Source organism: Chelonia mydas, chromosome 7, assembly GCF_015237465.2.
Source record: "Chelonia mydas isolate rCheMyd1 chromosome 7, rCheMyd1.pri.v2, whole genome shotgun sequence".
Lineage (NCBI taxonomy): Eukaryota > Metazoa > Chordata > Testudines > Cheloniidae > Chelonia > Chelonia mydas.
In genome coordinates this window covers 33,219,626-33,245,603 of record NC_057853.1, presented here as the reverse complement: position 1 = coordinate 33,245,603, position 25,978 = coordinate 33,219,626, and the positions used below count along the sequence as shown (strand labels likewise).

General features: G+C 52.0%; 3 protein-coding genes across 5 annotated transcripts; all 3 read left to right on the top strand.

Moving 5' to 3' along the window:
• Positions 1 to 76: 76 nt before the first annotated feature.
• HNRNPUL2 (heterogeneous nuclear ribonucleoprotein U like 2) lies at positions 77 to 15,330 on the top strand. Its single transcript, XM_007056903.4, has 14 exons — positions 77 to 784; positions 3,484 to 3,619; positions 3,889 to 3,962; positions 4,556 to 4,695; positions 6,599 to 6,689; positions 6,858 to 6,970; positions 7,575 to 7,838; positions 8,072 to 8,194; positions 8,614 to 8,742; positions 8,906 to 9,074; positions 9,322 to 9,522; positions 10,916 to 10,992; positions 11,722 to 11,829; positions 12,341 to 15,330. Exons 1-14 carry the CDS (start codon positions 109 to 111, stop codon positions 12,407 to 12,409), a joined length of 2,370 nt encoding a protein of 789 aa, XP_007056965.3. The 5' UTR covers positions 77 to 108; the 3' UTR covers positions 12,410 to 15,330.
• Positions 15,331 to 16,012: 682 nt separating this feature from the next.
• On the top strand, positions 16,013 to 17,726 carry LOC114018764. 2 transcript variants are annotated; one of them, XM_027819268.3, is made up of 3 exons: positions 16,013 to 16,292; positions 17,019 to 17,109; positions 17,455 to 17,726. In XM_027819268.3, the coding sequence occupies exons 1-3, from the start codon at positions 16,111 to 16,113 to the stop codon at positions 17,473 to 17,475; spliced, it is 294 nt and encodes a 97-aa protein (XP_027675069.1). In that variant the 5' UTR covers positions 16,013 to 16,110; the 3' UTR covers positions 17,476 to 17,726. The 2 variants fall into 2 exon arrangements, with proteins under 2 accessions (XP_027675069.1, XP_027675070.1); XM_027819269.3 differs by having other exon boundaries at positions 16,015 to 16,292; positions 17,458 to 17,726.
• A 1,243-nt stretch (positions 17,727 to 18,969) lies between these two features.
• On the top strand, positions 18,970 to 25,458 carry LOC102947883 (adenylosuccinate synthetase isozyme 2). Of its 2 annotated transcripts, none has more exons than XM_043551896.1 (13): positions 18,970 to 19,121; positions 19,454 to 19,556; positions 20,188 to 20,256; positions 20,595 to 20,645; positions 20,915 to 20,981; positions 21,300 to 21,407; positions 21,673 to 21,754; positions 22,104 to 22,230; positions 23,004 to 23,158; positions 23,418 to 23,542; positions 23,824 to 23,921; positions 24,320 to 24,469; positions 24,861 to 25,458. In XM_043551896.1, exons 1-13 carry the CDS (start codon positions 18,981 to 18,983, stop codon positions 24,911 to 24,913), a joined length of 1,329 nt encoding a protein of 442 aa, XP_043407831.1. In that variant the 5' UTR covers positions 18,970 to 18,980; the 3' UTR covers positions 24,914 to 25,458. The 2 variants fall into 2 exon arrangements, with proteins under 2 accessions (XP_043407831.1, XP_037759570.1); XM_037903642.2 differs by having other exon boundaries at positions 19,100 to 19,329.
• Positions 25,459 to 25,978: the final 520 nt, after the last annotated feature.

Genomic DNA, 25,978 nt, shown 5'->3' with positions numbered 1-25,978 from the left:
CAAGGGGCCCGTTGGAATCTGCGCCTGCGTGACGGCGTGGGCGGCCTCGAGCCGGCGCTTGCGCAGTGAGCAGCCGCAGCGACTCCTGGAGGCTGCGCGTGCGCCCTGATGGGACTGGCCTCCTGCGCTTGCGCGGTGGTCCGTCCGTGCGGTGGGCGCGCTTGCGCTGTAGTGTTGCGAGGCGGCGGTAGGGCTCGGCGCAGGCGCAGTAACGGCGCGGGCGGCCGAGGCGCTGGGTCGGTCGGAGTCTTTCGCTCGCTGCCTTGTCCCCCCCTTGCCATGGACGTGAAGCGTCTGAAGGTGACTGAGCTGCGGGCTGAGCTGGGTCGCCGTGGTCTCGACTCCCGTGGGCTGAAGGTGGAGCTTGCCCAGCGGCTACAGGAGGCCCTGGACGCCGAGATGCTGGCGGCCGGGCCCGACGAGGGCGGCGCTGCTGGGGCCTGCTCTGGGGTGGAGCCGGGGCCTGCGGGGGGCCCCGTCGGAGCCCATCCGCGTGGGGAGGGCGACGACGAGGAGGACGAGGACGAGGAGGAGGAAGAAGAGGAGGAGGAGGAGGACGAGGAGGCGCTGTTGGCTGACGAGGAGCCTACCCCGGCCTTGGGCGGGGAGGCCCAGCCTCAGCACGGGCCGCAGGAAGAAGCGGCCCAGGCCCAGGCGCAGTCCCAGCCCGAGGGGAGCGACGGGGGCGGCATGAATGGAGCTGAGCGGCCGCAGGAGGAGGGGCCCAGCGGGGATGAGGCGGCGGCGGCCGAGGCTGAGACCAAAGAGGGGGGCGAGGAGCCCGGTGAGGCCCCAGACGGGGTGGGGGGAACATCCACCGTAGGTGACTCCCGCCGATTCCTTCTCCCCACCATGGGGACCCCCTTAGGTCATGCGCACATCCGGTTACTCTCTACAACCCACCCGCGGGGAACCCCAAAGGTTCCTGCATCCCCCTTTCCCGGCACATCCGGGTCCTGTCCTATATCTTTCATGGAATTACCTTATCCCACACATCCGTTCCCTTTATCTTACACATCCAGGCCCCTTTCAACATCTCTCATGCAGATCTCTTACCCCCACCGGGTTTTCTTTATCCTGCGTATCTGGGACCATTCCTTTACCTCACTTATCCAGATACCCTACAGGTTACCCCACACATTCTGGTCCACTTCCCCCCCCAGCTATTTACTCCTATTTCCCTAATTCTTTTCCTCCAGTATCACTGCAGCAGGTATTTGGAGGCGCAGACCAGAGGATTGGGAGCTTCTAGTTTCTGACACGTTAGATAAATGGGTGTCTGTAAATCTGTGACATAATATTTTAAATATCCCAAGTTCGTTTATACAATTCCTGGTATATATGCAGAATCACAGGAAATCCATGGAACTTTACAATCTGGAAGGCACAAATTGCCCTGCCTCCTGAAAGGCGATTTCCAGGCTCAGTGATAACATCCCTGTATATAATTCACTATTGCACTTGTTCTGAACATCTCTTTGCATTGCCTTTTGGTTCAGCAATCCTATGTCTTGTGCGTGGGCTATAAAGCCCAGAAGGGGGTTACAGGGTGTAAAGGTAAAGCCCTATCCGCACCAATGTAGTGGCTTGACAGTTCTCTTTATTGGTGTCCTTTTGGGATAAAGTCCAGATCTGTTTTAAGTTGAAAGTAGTTCCAGGTACCAGCACTTGTCACTGACTGTTGCCAATTTTAGTGACGAGTGTTGGTACCTAAACACATTGTACCGTTTTTTTCTATCTCCCCATGAAATCTAAAGAAAAAAGTAGAGAAAGAGGGAGGGAAACTGACTATAAACAAACCATTGTAAAAGGTCTATAGCAAACCACAATTTTGCTAAACCTTCCATTGTTGTTTGCAGGATAGTTGTAGGGGTGTTGGTCCCAGGATATTAGAGACACAAGGTGCAAGGTAATATCTTTTATTAGAGAGTTCTTCAGGTCTGTATAATCTCGAAAGCTTGTCTCACCAACAGAAGTTGATCTAATAAAAGATACGATCTTGCCCACCTTGTCTCGCTAATTTGTCTAAACTTAAGTTACAGTCATCTTTATTATTTCCCACAATAAGAGATGGGGGGGTGTAGTTCAGTGCAAACTTTATATTTGAGAGACTTGCCAGGTTAATTACTAGCAGTTTGTCATTAATTGGTATGAACTTGTAAAATAGCAAATGCAAACAATAAGCGATAGAAAGTATTGATTAATAAAAAGCTCAGCCTCACTTTGGCATCTCCCCCACTTTACTGTTCCCTTATTTTGGTTTCCAAGTTGTTTGGAGAAGGGTGAAGCCCATCTGACCATAACAACAACAAAAAATGAATTGGATTTTTTTTTCTGTGTTCTGGTTTGCTTAGATTTATATTACTATTAAAAGTACAGTTTCATTTTCTCTCTAAAATACATACGGCTACAAACAGAGACCTTGATCTTTCAGACACACGTTTAGCTTTACTACCAGACCATCCTGTCCCACCCTGTTTCTTCCCTGTCCCCTCTTGAATTAGGGGGACTCAAAGATAAGCATGTGCATAAATATTTGCAGGATCCAAGCTGGGGGGGGGGGGGGGGGGAGTGGGGAGTGGGCAATCTTAAAGCCCCAAAGTAGGAAAATATAAAAATGCAAAATTAAAAAATTAGAATACAGTTTAAAAACAACTCTTCTCATGGATTCTCCTGGCAAGACCAGACTGAAGAGGGTTGTTTCTCTGGTGGGAGCTTTACCTGCACTCTTTAGGGCATATCCATGTTCTCAGCTATTTGTAGGTGAAACATGGGATATTGATACTGATACTTACTGCTTATATGTCTCTTCATCCTCAGACAATTACAGATGTTATTAATTAACTAATGAACATTGAACCCAGGTTTTGGCATGTAAGTTAGGGAGAAATTGAATTCAGAATGTTTTGCTTATAAAAACACTAGTTTTTCAATGCACATCTGTGTTACTGATTCAACTTCAAGTCTAGTCAGTTTTAAAACGTTAACAATAGTTTCTGGTACTCATCACACCCCTGAGTACATCTGTACATTTTTATGTTTCTGTAAAATCCTATTTCGTTTCTGAAATGTAGCAGTCTCCCAAGCTGCTGTGTGAAAGATGCACATGAGCAAAATGGGAAATAGCAAAACTGGCTCCAAACAGATTACTGTAAAATGCACAAATTAAACAAACTGAAATGCAGAATCTTCTGATTTTAGTGATCTTGGTTGTCACTTTACAATAGGCGAAAGTCAGGCAGAAGTGTAATTGTTAAGCTGATGGTGTCCCATTAACAGGTTTTGGGTTTGTTAAGTTAAATGAAATGACCAGATTTTTTTAATAGAATGGTCCATGAGACAGAAGAAGCACTTTATAGGTGTCATCTTATTGCCAGGAGAACATGTCAGGCAGGTGGGACCCACAAGGCTTTGGTGTTGCATTCTTTAGGTTTTGTGTCACTTTCAGTAAGAATTGCTGACTTTTTCTTCTGCCCCTTACAGCAGACGAAGAGGATGAAGATAAATCAAAGCCAACAGGCTCAGATGGAGAGCGGCGAGGGGTTAAGAGACAACGTGAAGAAAAAGAAGAACATGGCCGTGCTTATTATGAATTCCGAGAGGAGGCTTACAATAGCCGGTGAGGAGAAGGGACTCTTTGGTTGTGGTTTTACTGGCAATCCAAGTCACTTCCCAGGCAATGAATGAAACTAGATTTGATCAGCTAACTCTGGGGTTAGACAGACATTGCATGTGGATGAAGGGAAAAGGATAGAATTTGGTTTGGGACTGTAAGGCAGAAAGTGTGTTCTTGTTTTATATTCTGCTGTTTTCCCTATTCTAAATTGTTCTTATTCCTGGATGTTCTGTGATATCTGATTGCTTGTTTGTTCTCTCACTCCTGCCTAGGTCTAAGTCTCCACCACCACCAGAAGAGGAACCAAGAGAGGAAGATGATGAAACTGTTGTGATCCTGGACACATGTATGTATGGGCCATGTGGCAGTTATTTGATGTATAGTAAATTTAAAGTTCAGAGATTTAATTATTGGGTATATAATTTGAGAAACCAAGCATCATAGCTAATGGGGTGTGTGTCAGTATAACAGAGGCCACTCTACTCCTTCAGCCACCATAGGGTTTACAGGAGATTCTGTAAGTGGAACTCTGTGCAGCTGGAACACTTCTAATTCTTTTTGATCTTTTGGGCAATATATGGGGGTACTTGGGTAAGTGCAGCATTAATGCAGTAGCACTAGAGCAGTGGTTTTCCACCTGTGGTCTGCAGACTCTTGGGGGGTCTAAAGCCTATGTCTAAGATTTCCAAAGGTTTCCGCACCACCATTCAGCATTTTTTAGGAGTCCACAAATGAAAAAAGGTTGAAAACCACTACACTAGAGCAACCTTTAGGCCTGCCAGTAACGTTGGAACAGTGGAAAGGTAGAAAACTGCCTTCTAGTATGTCGGTTTCTCTCTGGATATGAGCCAGGCTATTACTGATGTTTGTGGGGTCTAATGCTTTTTGAGTAAATCTGAAAAAGGAACTTAGAGTAAATTAATTTCTTCTTTCTGACAGATACATCTGATCTCCACTTCAAAGCAAGCAAGGACCGCTATGGAGGACAACCTCTTTTCTCAGAGAAGTTCCCCTCCCTTTGGTCTGGGGCAAGGAGCACCCATGGAGTGACAAAGGGGAAAGTCTGTTTTGAGGCAAAGGTAGGGCACTTGCTAGATGGATGTGCTGAGTCTGTATGTTGGGAAGTGGCATGTGTGTTCTGTTAGTAACTGGCACTTTCAACACTGAATGAGATGTTGGGTCTGAGCTAGTCTAATTTAATCAGGAATGTAGTATATTTAATTTAATGGATTGAAATTTAGAGCAGCGCATGAAAGACTCACTCCTGGCTTATTTTGTGTGTGTGAGAGAGAGAGAGAGAAAGAAACAAGGTCTGGATAAGGAGCTGTGGTGATGAGAAAATCCTGCAGAGAGTGTTGAGAGAGGCAATCTGTCGGAATTCACTCTTTGGCCTCTATGCAAACGTAGACCTACTTTTTGTGGCAGTTAGAGCCAAATTTCTGATTAAAATTATGTTATTGTACCCTTTTGCTGCTTTGAATATAGAGAAGGCATGCAAATTCTTAGGGGTTTTTTCCTGCTTGTGTTTTACCTTTGAAATATCAGGATTATCAAGTCTGGGCTCCCCTAGTTTGCTGGAGGGCATCCAGAGGGGAGAGGGTGATGGGACTGGGAGGGGTTTGGTTGTTTCTGTGAACCTTCTGTCCTTAATTGAAGGGTTATGGAGGGTTTAATCTTTAGCAAAGATTTCCTTTTTTCCAAGTGTTAATTATAAATCCCAATCATACAGGTGTTCTCAAAGCAGAATTGTAATCCATCTAGCTAAAACTCCCTTTACCTCTTTATTGCTCAGCTGTCAGTCTTTTATGATACTAACTCCACTATCTCTTCATTCACAGCAGCCTCTGTCTATCCTCATCTTAGATATCTAATGTATAAAAGCTTTTCTTAAACACCTTTCAGGCTGCTTTCATCCTGCCTGGGGAAAATGAAAAAAGCACAAAGCTGTTCTTATTTCTGTGCGAGTTATATTAAATGCTGAGTTTTTGTGGGTGTATGTCACAACATACCTCTTTTTGTGGTGGAATTTCCCATATAAAGTAACTGTTTTGTTTTGGGGAAAAAAATTCCCCACTGTTTCACCAATAGCTGCTCTGTCCTGAGTATTGGTGTGCCCATACACTGACAAGAATCCGTTTTGCATAGAATAGATTCTTCCTTACTCCTGTTCTTTTTGCGGATACAGACTAACACGGCTGCTACTCTGAAACCTGTCATTCTTCCTTAGGTTTACCCTTATCACTTCAGTCTCCCATTTGAGAGAATTTCTAGTTGGTGGATCTCCTCTCTGATGGGAGTAATCATGAGGATGCTGGTTGAGGCTCAGAATTTGGCAGTCTTGTTAAATGGATTTCAGAACATAAATCTATCCATCCCAATTCTGAGACAGGCTGCCAAAATCTCTCACTCAAAATTGCAACACAAGTTTCTATGTGGCGCAGGTTCCCAGTGCTGTCTTCCACTCCTGCTACTGTCTCTGATCTTGTGAGATAATGGGTGGATGGAGACTGTAGAGCCTTGTAAAGGGAAGCAAGTGAGTATGGTCCTACCAGTGCAGTCTCTCATCCAAGCAGTAGCCAAGGATTGGCTGGGGGAGCATACCTTGGTCAGGTCTCTCACTAGGCTCTGCACCAAAGGAATAGACTGTAGAAATATTGTTTGTTCTAAGCCTTGGGGGATCAACTTCTAAATGGCTGAGATGGTTTGGTGCTGCTGCTGTGTTGTGCCTGTTAGGGTATCTGACAAGAATGGCTGTCTGCTGGAAGCAGATGAGATCTGTATTTGAATAGGCTACAGGGGAAGTTGGGGAAATACCCTATTAAACTGTGGCTTTGGTACAGAGACCTGTGACCTGCGCATGCCTCCAGCTTGTGTAACTCCAGGTGTGACTAGCACCTGGAGGAGGATTATAGTCTTGCAGAGGCCTGACTCTAGCTTTGCACACAATATGCTAAATGACTCCTTCTCTTTTAATTTCTCCAGGTGACACAGAATCTCCCAGTGAAGGAAGGCAGTACGGAGGTCCCGCTTCTTCGGGTTGGCTGGTCTGTGGATTTCTCTCGTTCCCAGCTAGGTAACTGAGCTCATTTTTCTGTTAGCTATGAGCTGGGGCAGGCTACAGAGCTGTTGAGCTGCTGCTGCAGCCCAGGCTGGGATTTTCTAAGAGCTGCAGTGGGCAGTTTGGCTCAATAGTGACACAGTTTGGGAAAACACACGTGTAATTGCTGCTGCTCTTTTCCAGGTGAGGATGAGTTTTCTTATGGCTATGATGGACGAGGGTTGAAGGCTGAAAATGGGCAGTTTGAAGAGTTTGGTCAGCCCTTTGGGGAGAATGATGTGATCAGTTGCTTTGCGGTAAGTGCTGTTGATAAGTGGTTCTCAACCAGGGGTCTGGGACCCACTGGGGCGGGCCCTGAGCAGGTTTCGGTGGGGGGTGGCGCCAAGCAAGGCCAGCATTAGACTTGCTGGGACCCAGGGCAGAAAGCTGACGTCCCAGCACATGGGGCTGAAGTCCGGGCCCTGAGCCCTGCCACCCAGGGCTGAATCCAAAGCCTATGCAATATAGCTTCGTGGGGGCCCCTGTGGCATGGGGCCTCAGGCAGTTGCCCTGCTTGTTACTCCCTAACACCAGCCCTGGCTTTTATATGCAGAAAATCAGTTGTTTTGGCACAGGTGGGCCGTGGAGATTTTATAGCATGTTTGGGGTGGGGGTGGGGGGCCTCCAAAAGAAAAAGGTTGAGAATCCCTGCTAGATAAGGCCTGTGGTTGCCATCTCAGAGGGGCAGGAGGGGGGAAGACTTCTATCCTTGCATCCAAAATATGTGTGAAGTGGCTTTCCTCCTGTTCGTGCAGGAGCCTGCTGGGAGATGGATTTGGAGGAAAGACAATGGAGGGAGAAATAGTGGCCACCCCTGAAAACTTGCTGGTCACAGGATTCTTGTGTTCTTTGTTGTCACAGAACTTTGAGAGTGAAGAAGTGGAGTTGTCCTTCTCGAAGAATGGGGAGGATCTGGGAGTGGCCTTCCGGATCAGTAAAGAATCTGTCACCGACAGAGCCCTCCTGCCACATGTGCTATGCAAAAACTGTGTGGTTGAATTGAACTTCGGTCAGAAGGAGGAGCCCTTCTTCCCAGTTCCTGAGGAATACGTGTTCATCCACGCCATCCCAGTTGAGGACCGAGTGCGCACACCTCTTCCACCCAAAACCACAGAGGAGTGTGAGGTAATGGGGTTTGTACCAGACAGTCCTAGTTATTGCTTGTAAGGAGTCAGCATGGCTGTGAGTTAGTGGCTGTGTTGCATGGCATATTGGCCTGGTTTTAGAAAGGAAAACTTGATGTACCTATGGAAAGAGCCATTCCCTGCAAGGCATGGTGTTGACTGTTACTTTTTCTCCTCAGCTATTTAATCACTTTAGCTCTTCCTCTTATAACTTCTTTGTGGTGCTTCCTGCAGGTACTGCTGATGGTTGGACTGCCAGGGTCTGGGAAGACCCAGTGGGCACAGAAGTACACCCAGGAAAATCAAGAGAAACGATACATCATCTTGGGAACTGAGACTGTTCTCTACCAAATGAGGGTAAGCCCTTCCCTTGGGTAGAATGGTGTCACTTAGAGCCTTTGCTGGGCTGGCTGGACAATCCTAGAAAGTATAGTGGCTTTATATCCCATTGCCAATGTTCTGCTGTAGCATTGCAGAAGATTGCTTAGTGGAGTAGTAAGGGGAGGGGACTCCTCTGATAACAACAAAAAGGGGTGGGTTTTCCCCTCTTTTAAGGTCAATCTGTACATGACTCCAGGCTAAAGAAGGCTGCAGCTCCAGAGGGCAGAACTAGTGACCGAGCTGTGGGAATTGTGTTCTGGGTTATCTCTGTACCAGTAGTATGTGTCTGACACGTTTATACTGGCACCTGTGCTAGAGATGGGTGATCACAGGGCTGGTAGAACACTGTGTGTATCTGAAGAATCTTTTATTTATGTCCCTTTTTCTCTTGCCAGACAAAGGGCCTTGAGGATGAAGAGATGGATCCCAAGAGCCGAGACCTGTTAATCCAGCAAGCTGCCCAGTGCCTTAGCAAACTGGTCCAGATTGCTCCCAGGGCAAAGAGAAACTACATTCTTGATCAGGTATTGTTACTAAACCCCAGTGACTTCCTGACCTGAGCAACTTGATTTCAGGGCACACTGAGCGTACTCCTCAGCTCATGTCCCATTCTGATTGGAGGGGATTCAGACTGGGCTGAGTTAGTGGCAGATGAATTTCTGAAACCTGTTTCTTTTCCCCCCTCAGTGTAATGTGTATAACTCCGGCCAGCGACGGAAGCTGCTTGCCTTCAAGGGTTTCTCTCGCAAGGTGGTTGTGATTGTCCCCAATGAAGAAGACTGGAAGAAGAGGCTGGAGCTGAGGAAGGAGGTTGAGGGGGAGGATGTGCCTGAATCGGTGATGCTGGAAATGAAAGGTAGACAGGCTCAACCAAGCCTGTTGCATTGTGCTGCAGCGTCTCTAACAATCTTTAAATAATTCAGAGAAAGTAGCTAGTTCCAGACAGTCCTGGGCAGTGGCAGGAGCCCAGGTGCCCCTTTGGGGTGATGGGGTAGGAAGTCTATTAACCTCCTGAATCTCTTCTCTGCTGGGAAGTAGGGTCTTGAGCCACTGAAAGCTGCCTTGATCTTGTGAACTCTCTTGCTGTTTCCATTTTAACGCAGCTAACTTCTCACTTCCGGAAAAGAGTGATTACTTAGATGAGGTGATGTATGAAGAGCTGGTGAAGGAGGAGGCCCAGCCACTGGTCACCAAATACAAGGAGGAGGCCAGAAAACTGCTCCCTCCATCTGAGAAACGGGCAAACCGTCGCAATAATCGCAACAAGCGCAACCGTCAGAACCGCAACCGTGGCCAGGGATATGGTGAGGCTCTGTAGGGGCTGGGCAGCACTGCCTCTCTGGTCTCTTTTGTGTCTAAAGGCTCCTTTTGCCATATTCTCTTGATGTCAAGGCAAACTGTAAGGATTCTACTCCCTAGGTTTTGAAGAAGGGACTTGGGTCACTCAGTGCAGGCTTCAGCAAGAGAATGGAACTTTGTCTCCACTCCAGCTTCTAGTTCTTTTCTCAAGCACCTCCCTTGCCCATTGCCCTCATGGTTTAACTTCCACTTCCTTATTCAGAGCCTAAATTGTTCTTGTGTTTTGTGCTAACTGATGACTATGAGGGCTGAGATTTTCAAAAGCATTTGCCTTTCAGTGAAACTTGGGCTCCCTCCATGTCCTTAATTCTTACCGTCATGGCAGAAGTAACCATCTTAAATCTGTATTATAGAGTGCTCTGTTCCCATAAGCTTTTGTTACCTTTACTGGTGACAAAAAAAATTTCCTTAATTTGCATGTGTCCTTTCTACCCCAAGACTTTGTTTCTAGTCTTAAATGTGCATTATTCTGCTGCAGCATCACAATGATGTAAGCCCTTGCTTATCTCAACTCCTCAGTCTCCTGCTTGGAGACAGCTTCTCCCTGCTGCCCTATTTATCTGAATTGAGTTTCTTCCCATTGCCCCATCTCTCTCACCTTACCAGAACATCCAGCAGTTTCTCTCTCCCTCTGCCGACAATTCTAACTTGTTCAGTATCTCTGACAAACAACACTCAGTGTATGTTTTACTTCCTGTAGATTGTCAATATCTGTATGAATTAGTCCTAGTCATACTATAGACTGCAGCAGAGCATTACTGGACATCTCTCCCTAGTGGGATGTTGTTCCATTAATGTTTATCCTCTGCTTATGGTGTGTTGACTGTCTCATGCTATGCTCTTCCTATCCAAACGCCATTCTTTCACTTGCTTGGGAGCTACTGAGATTGGGATAAGTGGGGCTGCTGATGGATTTTTTTCTGTCCTGTAACTTTACTGGAGGGTGTAAAATCTGGTATGGTCACTTATACAGGAATCTCTGCTAGTTTCTCCTGACAATTTTCGTTTCCTCTTAATCTGTGGTTTCATTTCTCTCCTTCTGGCTCTAGCTGTTTTAACAGAAAAGTTAAACCTAGTCTGGCCTTCTCTCTATAGAGTCCTGGTTTCTTCTGTACTGAATGTTTTTGCTGCTCTCACACCCCAAATGGGAAACATGCAACCTGTAGGAAGTTACTGTGCTGACCTGTGATTAGAAAGTCTCTGACACCCTGTTTGTTGGCTTCTGCCATCAGGGGATTGCAAGTCATGGGGCAACTCAGGAACAGCTTGACTCTTGCTGATGTTTACGAGGTACTGCATCTGTAGCTTTGTCTGAGACCTTGCTTGTTTTCTTTCTAGTTGGTGGACAGCGCCGAGGTTATGACAATCGATCTTATGGACAGCAGCAGTACTGGGGGCAGCCTGGAAACAGAGGAGTGAGTGCAATAGTTCTGACTACTTCATACCAAATACAGGCAGGGGGTGTGGCGGCTGTTGTTGATTTTCCTCTACAGGAAAGGAGGGAGTTTTGGGGGTGATTCTTGCTCCATTTTCTTCTGAGGAGGAGGAGGAGATGATAATACCTAGTTCTAGTGTGGTGATTCTTGTCCATAGACCTCAGAGTACTTTACAAAGGAGGCCAGAAACACAGAGGGGAAAGTGACTTGCCCAGGGACTCCCAGCAGGCCAGTTGTAGAGCCAGGAATGGAACCCAGATGTCCTGAGTCTCAGTCCAGTGTTTTAACCTCTAGCCCACACTTCCTCCTCCCATGAGAAGGAGACTTTATCATTACAGAAGTTACATTTTTTTAAAGAGTCCCTCCTGGTAGCCTTTGGGATCCTTTGCACCATGCCTTACCCTGTGTATAAGATGTGGCTTAAAGGTATTGGCAGCCGTCGTGCTGCATCATGGTGGCTGCCTGAACCTAGGTGTTCTAGTCCTGGCTGCTACTGATTTGCTGTTTCCCCATCTCGGTAATGGGGATATGCACCTACCTCTGTATAAAATGCTTTGAGAGGTTTGGATAGAAGAGACAATAGAACTCAAAGAATTACTGGAGGCTATGCGGTGCTGCCATGAGATGGGGTTCTGCTTCCCACAGGGACATATCTTCCTACAGGCCACATTGTTTGGTGTGCTTAGGTAACCACCTCTGTTTTCACAGGGTTACCGTAACTTCTATGACCGGTACAGAGGGGACTATGATCGATTCTACGGACGCGAGTATGACTACAACAGATACCGAGATTACTATAGGCAGTACAACCGGGAGGTGAGTGGCAACACACCACGAGGCAGTAATAACTATAGGAGGGGCTTCTCAACCTTTAGAGTAGATGTCTTGTGGACACCTCACTCCCACTTGCTGCTGCCATGGTCCACCTGTAGAAGTAGCATCCCTGTAGCAACTATAGCAACTTTCCATGTGGAAGAGTGGTATTAAGAAAGTGTTTGGTTGGTTGTTTTTACCTGTTCTATTGAACACAGTTCCTGTTATTTCTTCTCTTATGTATTGGCAACAAGGACAGCTCCTTCTTGTTCCAATCACTTTCAGAGCTCTCTGAGTTTTCGTTGCAATGAAGAGCCTGGTCACCTGTAGGAGCAGTGTGGAAGCAAGCAGGTTAAACCAGAGTAGCATGCTCACAGTTGAGAGCTGCTGTCTTAGGACATCTATGGAGGAGGACAGGGGGCTGGGTAGAAGCTATAGATGTATGGTTATAGGGGGAACGTGGCCTTTCCAGTACAGTGCCCCTGGATACAAACTGCTTCTGTTTTCCTTCCAGTGGCAGAACTACTACCAAGACAGAGACCGATACTACAGGAACTACTACGGATACCAAGGATATCGGTGAAATCCTAGCCGTCTTCACCCTTCAGCCAAGAAGCTGAATCTGCGGAGGTGTCTGCCACTTCCCAAAACACAACCAATGGAAACAGGGCTGTTGGGGGGAGAGCAGCGGCGGGGGGAGGGGTGGGAAGAGGAAAAAAACTGTAAATTTTTTTTTTAAAAAGTTTGTTGAAAAGAATATTGTCTTATTCTATAAAACATTTCAAACCTAGTTAGATATTTGTAATCAAAATGTTTGCGCAGAGAGTGCAGCACTTAGCGCTGCCTGGCCTGTACCCTGTGATTGGGCAGGAAAACCACGTACCCTTTAACAACTTTCTAGAGCAGCTGGACTGGCAGCCGGGCAGGGAGGTGCAGGGGTTTGCAAGATGCGCTCAGTGATGGGAACTGAACATGTAAGAACCTGGAGGTACAGATGAGTGAGAATAGAGGGGCCAGCATCCCCTGGGGGGAGAGGGAGGGTTGGGAGGGCAGGCAGTATTAATTGACTGATCATTCACTTGCAAAACTAATTTCCTTCCAGATTATCATTTGCTGATCTAGCTTTGGGGTGATATGTGGGGCTCTGCCCACAGTGATTCTGGAGTCTAGTGCTCTTCAGTGACTGGTGGAGAAGGGACCGTTTCCACCTTGGAAAATCTGGCAGAGTTCCACGTTCCTGCTGTTGTCTCGTCTGGCAGTGCTGTGCTGGCTGGATGTAACGTATCCCTGGCCAAAGGCTGTGCTTTTTAGCCAAGCAGTTTGCTTTACCCCCCGGCTATTAAATTTCCCTGAAAGCTTGTAAATGGAATCATGAGCTGTTTTTTGGCAGAAGGAAGCACAGGAATTTGGTATGCCAGTCCCTAAATTCTTGTTCTTCCCTGGCCAAAGCAGACTGTCTCGGTGAGACTCTGTTCTCTTCCCCTCTCCCTCCTGCCCCCCCTCCCCCCCCAGGCTAGCAGGCTTGGCCAGGTGCTGAATCATCATCTCTGTATAGTGTCTGTCCTCTTTAGTGGAAGAGAAGGAACATTTCTCAGGGTTTCTGCTGGATCTTTTCTTCATTAGAGCGTAACGTGTGTGTGTATATAGGCAACCCATGCAGTGTGTAACCTTCACCTGTGAGGAGATAGTGCTGAGAATAGCAACAATTTTATACCGTAAGAAGAGGGCACAGTTGGTAAAGTGCTCCTGTGGTTTTGATAAACTGGTAGAGCGTGTATATAGGAAACTAGGGAAGGCGATTGAGTGCAGTAGTGAACCAGCCTGAAGTGGGGGTGTGGGTGTGTGTGTGTGTGTGTGTGTCCTGCCCTCCCCATGGCTTGAAAACAAAAGGGTTTTGACTTTGACACACTCTTTAGCTGTGAAGTCTAGTCCCACAAGAGGGGAGGTGGGTTCCTGAGGACACTGCGTGAAGGAGGATCCCTTCAGTGCTTACGGCGTGCTCCAGTATAAAATTTGGGTTGTCCTCAGTCTTCAGAATTTCTGTAAGATTGGGTGGGAGGAGGGGGCATAATTTCAGAAATTACTCCTTTCCCAGGCAAATAGTTATATGTGTTGGGGGGAGGAAGAGGGGCAGCTACTTCTGTGGGGTGTAGGGAGTGCATTCATGGCAGAAGTGGATGTGGCTGGCTTGTATCTTTTGTAAGAGGGTGGGGGGGAGGCTGATTTATTTTCCCATTATGAAACTTAGCATTGATCTTTAATTTTGTTTCATTCTCATCAGTTTGTCTCCTGCCCTGCAATTCTTCCCCCATCCTCCTTTCCCAGTGAGGACAGGATACCCTCTTAGGAAGTGAATTGTAAATATTCTTGGTTCTGGTCCTATAGCCTTGGATTTGGCTAGGGAGCTAATTATGTTCCTTTCCCTTCCCCAGCTTGAAGATTACTTTCTGCTCCCTGTGATTTGCTGTTTGAAATACAAACATTTTAATTTGTTTTAAAAATTGAATTTTTTTATTCTCTGCCTACCATTGCAAGCTGCCCTGTCTCCAATGCCCATTGTCACATCCCAGCCCAGACTAACCCCTCCATCCAGACCAGGACATGGTGAGACATGGCTCTGCCAGCACCAGAGAGCACAGGTAACAGGTCGCTGGGATCTCCCAGCCCTGTGCCACTTCCCAATGCAAGAACTAGTGAGAAGCAGAGTTCTACTGTCTCCAACTGCGGTGCCGCATGTGTGTATCTGAACGTGTGATTGTGTGACGACCGTTTTTATAACAAAGCAACTGGTATTTTAAATGATGCTTCAGGCCACTAGAAAATACTCTTGGGACAGGGGTAAAGGGGAGAAAGCAGGAGCCTGCAGTATCTGTGTGCTGGCAAGGGTGTTTGATGCTTTGGTATTTTTAAAAAGTTCCTTCTTGGGGTGTGCTTTCCAATTGGTGGGGCACAGGCAGCCTCCAGTGTGCAGATCCTCCACAGCTTCATTGAGTTTGGGGGACATGGAGTAACTGGCACTGGAGCCAGGAAAGCTTAAATCACTTCAGGAGGCGCTGTCATCGTTAACAGAATAACTTTTGAAGCTATAGTCCTTTTTAAATAAAACCTGTTTTTCTGGGGATGACTAGAACTGCCACATCCTTGTCCGTAAGACCAAGAGATCTTAGCAACTTCAGTAGATGTCTTTTTCTGCACATTTTTGTTAAAAAAAAAAGAGAAAAAAAAAAGAAAAATTAAATGGTAAACAAGGAAATGCAGCCTGTTTTAGATCTGTTAGTGTTTCATGATTGTACGTCTTAGTTGCTGTAGATGGAAAGCTTGAGAGAACATGAAGGCTGTAAATGTTTTTACAAACTGTAAAACGTTTTGAAGTGGCCAGTAAAAGGGTTTTACCATTGAACATGTAACTGTGTGGTTGTTTACATCTGTAACTTTCCTTCAGATTCTGGCAAATGTAGGCAATAGCTTCCATTTTTAGAATAAATAACCATTGGCTTGACTTAACATCCTTATGTTGCTGCACTGACTTCGTAGGTGTCTCTATACTTTGGCTCTTCTTCCCCTCTCCAATAAAAAGAAAACTCAAAAGACCAGACTAATTTTGCTCTTTTCATAAGGCTCCTTTATTTGGATCCCCTGCACTCACCCTGCCTGCTCCATGCTGTACAAGGGAAGTCTTAGTACCCATGCTGCACGCTGTGGGCCCTAGCATGGAGCAGCCCAGCACTTGGTGGTGAAGCCCAGTGTCAGCCATGCTGTTAATATGGACTCCAGTGCTTTCCCTCCATCTGTGCAAGGGAAATACCCCTTCTCCCCAAGGGCAGGCCCCATGAGAGTGGCTGCTGCGGTTTGGTCCCTTACTTTCGGGGAATAGCCCTGGGGGCCCTGCGCTGGGGAGGGGGTAATCTGAGCCTAACAGGGCGGGGGGCTTGTGCTTCATGTGGGGAAGGGTCTCCTGGAACCTAAAAGCCCCTTTGCTCTTGTCTGATCAGCCCTATTTGGCGCCGTGCCTCCCTGCTTTGCTTCACTTTCCTCCACACCTGTCACCACTGCTACGTGTGCTCTGGGGGGGTCGGAATAGTGGCCCAGGCGGAGGCTGGGCCGGGGAATGGAGGCTCGGCACGTCCAAACCCCTCCCTCTCCCCCAGCAGTTCTGGGAGCTGGCCTGGCCCTAGAGCCAGAGTGACTCTGAGCTGCTCCTTAGGAGTCTGGGCTGCTCCCTGAAAGCCCACGTGGGCGTTTCCAGACACGTGAGGCGACGCTGCCCGCGCTCCCTGTCTGGACATGGAGGCAGCTGCTCCGCTCCCGGGTGGCGCTCGGCGCAGCAGGAGCTCTGGACTGCTGCTTCCCGGGCCGGGCCGGACGCGGAGTGATGCCCAACTGCTGGAGGATGCGCTCGGCCGGCTGAGCGGGGCCACTGCGGCCATCACCGCCAACGTGCGGCGGATCAATGTGGCGCTGGAGAGGTAATGAGCCGGGGAACGCCGCCTGGGACAGACCTGTCTTCCCCGGGGCGCTGGAGAGAGGACAACCCCTGCCCCGCCTGGGGTTCTCTGGGGGGCTGGAGATGGAGCAACCTGGATCTCCCACGGGTACCACTTCCCTTCTTAGAAGCCTTCCCGTGGGGACTGCTCGTAGAGTCGGAGCGGGGCCGCCTCTGAAGTGGGCAATACCCCCACCCCAAATTGTCCCAGCCTTAGCCCCGTTAATTCCCCGAGTCCCTGTATCTGGGGTAGCTTCCCCTGGGCTGAGTAGAGCTGATATTGTTGCTAATTCTTGGAAGGGGGAGGGGTGGCCATAGGGTGCTGAATATAGGGTAGTACAGGTGTGTGGGGGGGTGCTGGGGAGAGGGTGTGGGCATGGACATGGAGAGATGATGGGTGCAGGGTTGGTGGGTGAGTGAGGGGCATGGAGATGCAGGGGTGGCAGATTTGGGGATGGGCCTGTGGGTTGAGGAAGGATACGAGACATGGGGAGCAAGGACAGTAGTTAGGAATGGCAGGGTCAGGTAGCGGCAGTGGGATGGGCACAGGCAGCATTTATCTTCCCCATCTCAGTATTGCTCTTTTGCCAGGTGCATTGTCCATCTAGCCTTAGCGACCCGCTGTGCTGGGCAGGGAGGACTTCTGGGTGTGGGGATGTGGGGGTCAGGGGCCACATCAGTAATGGAAGCTTTTCTCCCCTTTGCCCAGGATTCTGGAGGATAAAGCAACTGTGGAGGAGCTGAACCAAATGCTGATGTGTCAGGGGCGGGGGCCTGGGCTAATAGTTTCTGGGCACCAAGTGAGTGCTAACACCCCAACTGCCTTGGGGAGCGGGTGAGAGCAGGAGTGGGTGCCCCGTGCTGGAGCTCCCCATCCCAGGGCACTCCCAAGTACCACAACACAATGAGGTCCCAGGCTCTCTGTTGCATTGGCAGAGTCTCCATTCCCATTGGCGTTGCAGTCTGGGTGGTGCATGGTTTCATGAGGGTGGGTCAGAGAGCCATGTCCCATCTGCTGCAGACACAGGCTGGTGGTAGGATGATGGTGGGAGTGGATGGGAAGGGTGGGGGGGAAGAGACTTCTGGAAGGAGCCCCACCAGGTGCTTGGCTCTGTCCTTCACTTACCCTCAGCCCTCTCTTCCAGAAGACCTTTGAGTCAAAGTAGCTATGGGATCACCCCACAGAGAACCGCGACCACACCTTCTGCTTCCAAGAGACATGTTGGGGCCCTGTATCAGAGAGTGGGACCCAAGCTGCTCAAGGACATCCTGGCTTGTTGCCAGCTAGAGACGCTGCCTTCTTGAGGACACTAGGAACACTTTTGGGTGCTGGGTGGCAGTTCTGCCCCATGATGGTTGGAGATTTTCCAGTCACTCTTTGTTCTCACAGATAATAAACATGAGACATGATCCCTGACATCCAGCTTGTCTTTGAATGTGTGACTCCCATTGCACCATCTGCCTCCCCGGGGTGCTGCCATGTTGGCTGTGGAATGGGCAAAACTGGTGCCATCACATTGGTTCCAGAGCAGGATGGGGGTCCTCATCTTGTTTCCTATTATGGTATTGGGAGCAAGGAAATACTGCCTCTCCCATCACTACTAACACCCCTTTCCCTTGGTGTGGAGGGGTCATCTTCCTGGTTACTGGAACCAAAGCCACTGGGGTGTGCAACGGCCCTGCCATGAGCTCATGGCATCAGAGGGAGAATGGGGGCCGTCTTGGAGAGTGGATTCCAGAACTGGGAGAGGTGGTGGATGTTGTGGGTGGAGCTGAGGGTAGGCCTCATTTCTGGGTGCTGGAGTGACTGGTATTTTGTCTGTGTATTTTGACTGGTTGGTGTGTTACATGTCCCCAATCCCCACAGCCTGAGAGTCTGTTACAGGCCCAGCTAGGTCCCCTGCCTCTTTAGCTCAAGCGGTAGCAGTTTATGCTTCAAACTGTGGAGGCCCTGATTCAGTCCCTGCTGGGTCAGCCTCATGTATGCCCATGTGTTCAGGTACCAGTGGCTTGGGGAGGAGGTTCAGAGAGAGGGTCGTGTGGGGCTGGAAGGGGTTGGGACTGGGATTGTGGCAGGGACTGTGCATGGTTCTGTTTAGTTAGAGCCTGAACTATGGCAGACAGAGAGGATTAGTCTGAGGCTTGGAGTGCCCCTAGTCTTTCCACGGGAACCTCTGGGTGCTGCCACAACACAAACAGCTACTGCTATGGGGCTGAAGCTTTCCTGGGTACAGCCATTTTAGTCTGGTTTCAGAGTAGCAGCGGTGTTAGTCTGTATTCGCAAAAAGAAAAAGAGTACTTGTGGCACCTTAGAGACTAACAAATTTACTTGAACATAAGCTTTCGTGAGCTACAGCTCACTTCATCGGATCCATTTTAGTCTGTGGAAGTGAAGTTGGTTGAAGACCACCATGTTATTCGTGGCCAGGCATTGACGATGTGCGATGCTGCCATCTGAATTTCTGGGACAGAACCTGTTCTGGATGCTGCCATCTTGGTTACTGGAACGGAAGCTGCCCAAGCGGCCGCCATTTTAGATCGTGTAATAGAAGCTACCTAAGGAGTCGCCACCTTGGATTCTGGATTGGAAGCTACCCAAGGAGCTGCCATATTGAGTCCTGGAATGGAAGATGCTTGAAGTGCAGCTTGCAGGGTAGGAATACATACATGCATGCACGCGCGCGCACCCATCCTCCGTGCCGTGTCATGTTGGTTCTCTGAAGTGATAGGACCCTGGGCGCCGCCATGTTGGCTCCGGGCGCTGAAGCCGGCTTGGGCGCCGCTACGTTCCCCTGTGTTTGGCAGGCTAGAGGTTGCGCATGGCTGGGGCAGAGGGCGCGGGGTCGGGCCGGGGCCAGCAGAATGGGGATGGAAGTGGGGGGAAGCGGCCCCGGCTGGCGGCGGAGCCGGACCGGGGAAACCGGGTGACCGTGGTGCTGGGGGCACAGTGGGGGGACGAGGGGAAGGGGAAGGTGGTGGATCTGCTGGCCGTGGACGCCGACCTGGTGTGCAGGTGCCAGGTGAGAACGGGGGGCTGCTCTGCGGTGCCTGGTGAGTCCGGGGCGGGGAAGGGGCTCACCATCGGGGTGGGGGTAGCTCCTGAGACCCCAACGCCCCGTCCTCCTGACCGCCCTGTCCCCGCAGGGGGGGAACAACGCGGGCCACACCGTGGTGGCGGGGCTGGTCGAGTACAATTTTCACCTGCTGCCCAGCGGGGTCTTGAACCGCCATGCCACCTCGTTCCTCGGTGAGTGACCCCGTGCACCCCAATATCCCCCTGCAGCCCCACCTTGACACCCCATCTCCTTCAGCAGTGAGTGACCCCAATATCCCCCTGCATCTCCACCCCGACACCCCATCTCCTTCCTCAGTGGTTACTCCAGTGTACCCCAATATCCTTCTGCATCCCTGCCCCCAACACCTCCCCATGTACTCTAGTATCCTCTTGCCTCCCCACCTGCAGTGCTCAGCTGCCTCCTGAGCCACCATGCTACCTCCTTTATCAGTGAGAGCCGTCCCTACGCCCCATATACCCCAGTATCCCAATATTCCCCACCTGGCACCCAGCAGGGGCCTGAACCGCCATGCCGCTTCCCTTATCTGTGGAAGACCTCCCTACACCCCATCTTCTCAATTGTCCTGCGGGGGCCTGAACTGCCATGCCACCTCCTCATCGCTGAGTGACATCCTCCACTTGCATATACCCCATATCCCAGTACCCCCTGTATCCCCATCCTGACCCCCAACACCCCTCCAATAGTCGGCAGGGTCTTGACCTGCAGTGCTATCTCTGCACTCCACATCTCTACTAGGCCCTTTGCCCCTCACTCAGCCTCTTGCACTCTAGCCTGTGACCCTTCTGCTGGGTGTCTTTCCAGGGAACGGAGTGGTCATCCACCTGCCGGGACTCTTTGAAGAAGCTGAGAAGAACCTTAAGAAAGGGCCTGGTGAGTGACCGAACCCAGCCACCGTGCTGCCCCCTCCCTCGGAGAGAGGGTCTGGGGGGTGGGGGGCAGGACTCCTGGGTTCTGGGAGGGCAGTGGGGTCTTGTGAGTTAGAACCGGGGTGGGAGTCAGGACTCCTGGGTTCTATTCTTTCCCCGGTTACATAAAGGCACGGTAAATAAATCCCAGTTCCCACGCTTTATAGCAGGGCTGTCAGCTGGCCCCCTGCATGGGGATGAGAGGCTCAGGCCTGGTAGAGTAGTCTAGGCTGCGGGGGTCCAAAGTGGGAGGCCTAGGGATGATCCTGGCTTCCCATGGTGATGTGTTTTCCTTCCCCGCAGGTCTGGAGGGCTGGGAGTCCCGCACGGTGATCTCAGATAGAGCTCACATTGGTAAGTCCAGAGCAGCCAGCAGGGGACGCTGTCTGCATCCTCTGGGACCTCTCCTCCTACCCTTGGAATGTCTCCTATCAAGACCCAGGGGCACTGGGCCCATTGGGAGGGGATGACCAGGCAGGTGAACAGTGGAAGTGGGGGGTGGGGGGGTGAGTTGAGTGGGCTGTCTCAGCAGATGGGGAGGGGGCTGGTGGGGGCAGTGGTAGCAGAGGGTTTGGGGTGTCCCTCCCCTCTCACCTCATCTCCCATTCTCTCTCTTGCCACAGTATTCGATTTCCACCAGGCTGTGGATGGGATCCAGGAGCAGCAGCGGCAGCAGCAGGATGGCAAGAAGTGAGTGGGGGTTAACAGCTGGGTCCCCATTTGGGAGGGACAGGAGGGATGAAGCTGGGTCTGGGCCTGGGGAGGATTGTGGCTGGGTCCCCTGGAGCAGGGCATTTCCTTAGGGGTTCCCCTTGGTCACCAATGGCAGTGGCTGGGCTGGGGTTGGGAGGAGGGAAGGCTGTTTCTGTGGGATTCCCATCCCTTGGTGACAGGGCAGCTCCTCTCCCTGCAGCCTGGGCCAGTGTGGGGAGCATCCAGTCTGGCTGCAGCCTGGCAGGTAGGAGGAGCTCCCACCACCACCCAGCTCTGACTCTGCTTCCCTGGCAGCCTGGGCACCACTAGGAAGGGCATCGGCCCCGCCTATGCCTGCAAGGCTTCCCGCACCAGCCTGCACATCTGTGACCTCCTGGCCGACTTCCATGAGTTCTCCAGGAAGTGAGTTGCGGGGGGGGGGTGGCGGGCTGGGATGGAAAGGAGGGGAGCAATCCTTTCAGGAAGATGCCCAGGGGCCCCCAGGGATCCATTCATGCCCTCCAGTCCTGGGGCCCTCCCAGGATGCCCTGCCCCTGCCCTGGGGATCTGTTCACAGATCACACCCCACATGGCAGTGCAGGGCTTGGGCGTCTGTGACCCCAGGCAGTGCAGCGGCGTTTAAGGGTGCGCTTGTGGGCTCACTAGTCCCCATCTCTCTCTCTCTCAGGTTCAAGGTGCTAGCCCAGCAGTACAAGGCCACGTACCCGGCTCTCACCATCGACACGGAGGCCGAGCTGCAACAGCTGAAGGTGGTTGAGGGCCTCAGTGATGCCCCCCAGCTGTGAACCACCCTCCCCTCTGCCCCAGAAATAACCCTTCCCCCCAGGAGTCCCCCACCTGGCTGAGAACCAACCTGCCCCTCAGAAACACCACCTTCCCCTCTGGGGATCCCCTACCTGCCTGAGAACCACCCAGGAATTCCTCCTTGCCTCCAGGGTTCCCGACCTGGGTGTGAACCAGCCTCCCAGGAACCGCCCTCCCCTTCCCCTGGAAATACACCCTGATCCACCACCTGGACGAAAACACCCAGTGTCCTTGAGTAGCCCCAGAGACTGAGTGATAGCACCTCACCCATCTGATCCCAGCATCTCTCCCCAGGTCTATGCTGAAAGGATCCGGCCCCTGGTGAAGGATGGTGTCTATTTCATGCACCAGGCCCTGCACGGGCCCCCCAAGAAGATCCTGGTGGAAGGAGCCAATGCTGCCCTGCTGGATATTGACTTCGGTAAGTGTGGCACACTGCCCTTATGCCCAGTGTACGGTGGGTGAGGCCCCCCTGCCTCTGTGAGTCTCTAGGGAGTGCCAGGCCCTGAGCTTAGCTTTTCCCAGGGCAGCCTCAAGGCTCCAAGTCTTGGGTTAGCCGTGAAAGCAGGGCTTAAATCCGAACCAATATTGGCAGAAGCTACTGCCGTACTTTCTCCATGGCTTCCTGGAGCCCGTGTCTGTCTGACCCTGCGTGTGCTCTGCCTGGGGCTGCCAAGATCGCCCTCTCTCCTCACTACCCCTGCTCCTTTGTCCCTAACTCCAGCCCTGGTGCGTTCGCTGTTGTGCTTTGCTTCAGGTTTCCATGGTCTCTGCAGGGCCCTCCATTCATCTGGGCTGACTGCGCTTAGCTCTGGATAAGCTATCTGGGCTGGAACCAATATGGTTGTGTGGCACCCAGCCATCCCTTCTTACCCTCCTCAGAGGAGGAATTAACCCTCACCCCCAGCAGGGAGCAACACAAAGTGAGTAGGGAAACTGAGTCACATACATTGTTAATAAAAATAGCACCAAAATTTCCATATTTTGCACCCCTCCCTGCTCCATGGGGCTCCGCACAGCAAAAGCAGTGGGAGCCAAAGAGAACATGTTCTGATCACTGCAGTGCAGGCTGGGAAGAAAGAGTCCTCATCACAACTGGAGTCTGGGGCTGGGATAGTGGTGTGTGGGCTAGGATAGTGGTGTGTTTGCTGCCACCCCCTGCTTAGCTCACTCTGGCCTCTCCTCTCTCCCCAGGGACATACCCGTTCGTGACATCCTCAAACTGCACAGTAGGGGGCGTCTGCACAGGCCTAGGTGTCCCACCTTGCCACATCGGGAAGGTGTACGGGGTGGTGAAGGCCTACACCACCCGGGTGGGCGTTGGAACCTTCCCCACTGAGCAGGACAACGTGAGTGTGCAGAGTGGGTCTGAATGACCAGTTGCGGAGTGGGGGACGTGTCCCCTGATGCTTATGGGTAGTCCCGGAGAGAGGGAAGTGGGATTCCATAGGATTCCCCCTGAAGGGACAGGGAGGACCCTTTGGGCCCCCCCTGAATCCCCCAGGGAGGACCCTTTGGGCCCCCCCTGCATCCCCCAGGGAGCAGGGCAGATCCTGGCCCTCTGGGGTCTCAGGAGTAACGGCCTGTCCCTTCCCCTTTGCCCCACAGGAGATTGGGGAACTGCTGCAGTCACGGGGCCAAGAATTCGGCGTCACCACAGGCCGCAAACGCCGCTGCGGGTGGCTGGACTTGATGCTGGTGAGATACGCCCACATGGTCAACGGATTCAGCGCGTAAGGGCTACATCCCCTCCCCCACTGCGCCCACCTCACAGCCTCAGTAACCCGCTCCACACCCACCCTGCCATCTCCTCCCCCCTTACCCACAGCATCACTAACTCCCCACCCACTCTCCAATCCTCCCCTCCCATTGTCCCCCCCCTTCCTACAGTCTCACTAACCGTTCTCACCTCATGCACACCCCCCCTCCACCATCAGTCACTGCCTCCCATGCACGCTGGTCTCGCTCCTCCCCACCCCACCCCGGCATAACCTGCCCCCTGCTCTCCCTGCAGCCTGGCGCTCACCAAGCTGGATATCCTGGACACCTTCCCGGAGATTAAGGTGGGCGTGGAGTACCGGCTGGAGGGGAAACCCATTGCCTACTTCCCAGGTGAGCCAGTGGCTGGGTTACCCCATGAAGGGGAGGTATTGCCCTTTCTTCTGCCTTCCCCACAATGAGAGGGCAGTGGCTTTTGAGCCTCAGGCCTTGTATCCTCTGAGCTTGGGGGCGGAAGAGGCTCCTGTAGGGGGAGTGGTGCAGGGCTCCAGGGGGGAGGGACTGAGCCATCCCTGGGTGGGGACATTCTTAGGGAGTGCAGGGAGCAGAGCTGTCTGAGGAGTGGGGGGCATGGGGTGGCAGGACTGCCCTGGGAATGAGGTGGGGGAAGGGGCTTCCTGGGACAGGGGATAGGGGCTCCTTGGGTAGTAGGGGCTGAACCACCCTGGGGTGGGGGGATAGGGGCTCCCTTGGGCCCTGCAGCAGCCGGTAAGCCTCTGTGCTCTCCGCAGCAAACCAGGAGCTGCTGAACAAGGTGTCAGTGGGCTATGAGACGCTGCCAGGCTGGCAGTGCAGCACAGAGCAGGCCCGCAGCTTTGCCGACTTGCCTCCGCAGGCCCAGAGCTATGTCCACTTCATCGAGCACTACCTCGGAGTGCCAGGTACGTCCACAGCCCTACTGAGCTGCCTGCTGGCCTGGCTCACAGCCGCAGCATCAGGGCCTGGGGATGGGCATGCTGGGTGCCCCCATCGGGATGCTGTGCAGTTCCCTGGAGAGGGGATGCCGTGGGACATGGGATCTGCCTCTCTCCTCCCACAGTGAAGTGGGTCAGTGTTGGGAAGTTCCACAAATCCTTCATCAAGGTTTCTGGAGCCGCCTCCTCCACCCAGGCTGTCACCTGGGGAAGGAAGTTGTTCTGTTGGGGGGGTGGAGGAGATCAGCCTTGCATCTGTGTGGTGGGGAGGGGCAGGGGAATCTGCTCTGTGTGGGGGAGGGATCTGCCCCACAGGGCTGGGAGTTCCCAGTTCTCACCCCCATCTCTCCTCTCACAGTGAAGTGGGTCGGCGTCGGGAAGTTCCGCGAATCCATCATCAAGATTTTCTGAGCCTCCCTGGCTGGTGTCAGTCGCAGGGGCTCTGCCCCAGGACACCCCCAGCACACGGACCGTCAGCAAAGGATCACAGGGACCAAGAGGCTGGGAGCAGCCCCACACATGCCTCTCACTCTGCCATGCACTCCCCTGCGCTGTGGGGGGCTCCACCCCTCCTGGGAGAGAGTGAATTGTCCCCCATTCCCCCTGTGCTGCCCATGCTGGGGAGCCCTGGCCTGTGGTTTACAGGCCTCCTGCCACACTCTGCTCCCCCATGCTGGAGGCTGGGCTATGCAGCTGCCCGCCCCCTCACTCCAGGACTGTGCCAGGTGGGCTGCGCTCACTCCACGAGCGGGGCCCCAGCCCAAACCCAGCTCCTGCTCCACCTGTCACTCCTGCCCCCCATGGGGACAAAGATCTCCCTGCCCTTCCCCACTGGGAACCCCTGTCTCCTCTCCCGCCATGCCTGTATCTCCCTGCTCTGCCCCCCACTGTGGGAAGTCTCACAGCTGCTTTTTCACTGTATAGAAATAGCTATAAAGAGCCATGATTTATTTTCACCATGAGCCCAGTGCTGTGTCAGTGGGGAGTGCGATAGGACTGGGGTGGGCACTGTCTGACACTGTCAGGTGAGGGGGCCATGCATGTCCCAGCACTGGGATGGGCTGGTGGGGAGTGGAGGGGTGCCAGGTGCTGTTTTTGGGGGTGGGTGGATTATTGTGTGTGTAGGAAGCCACTGAGCTTCCCCCAAAGGCTGGGAATTGGACAGGGGAGTAGGGGGTGTCTGGGCTGCTCCCTTCCCTGCTGGGGTCTCTGATCCAATCTCCGCTGGGATGGTGACTGGCTCTGGGGACTATATCCTGGGCATCGCTCCCACCACTGGGCCCCATTGCTGGAGGCTGCCTACTCCCCATACAGACTGGGCAGCGTCCCAGCTGTCAGCAAAGCTCCTGGTGCTGCCCCTGGCCCCCACTCACTGCTCAAGCTAGGCCCCTAGTCCCAAAAGTGCCCCCTGCCCACCCCACAAACAAGCCCCAGCCAGCCTCTTCTGATGGCACTGCCCATGCCCACCCCATCCCC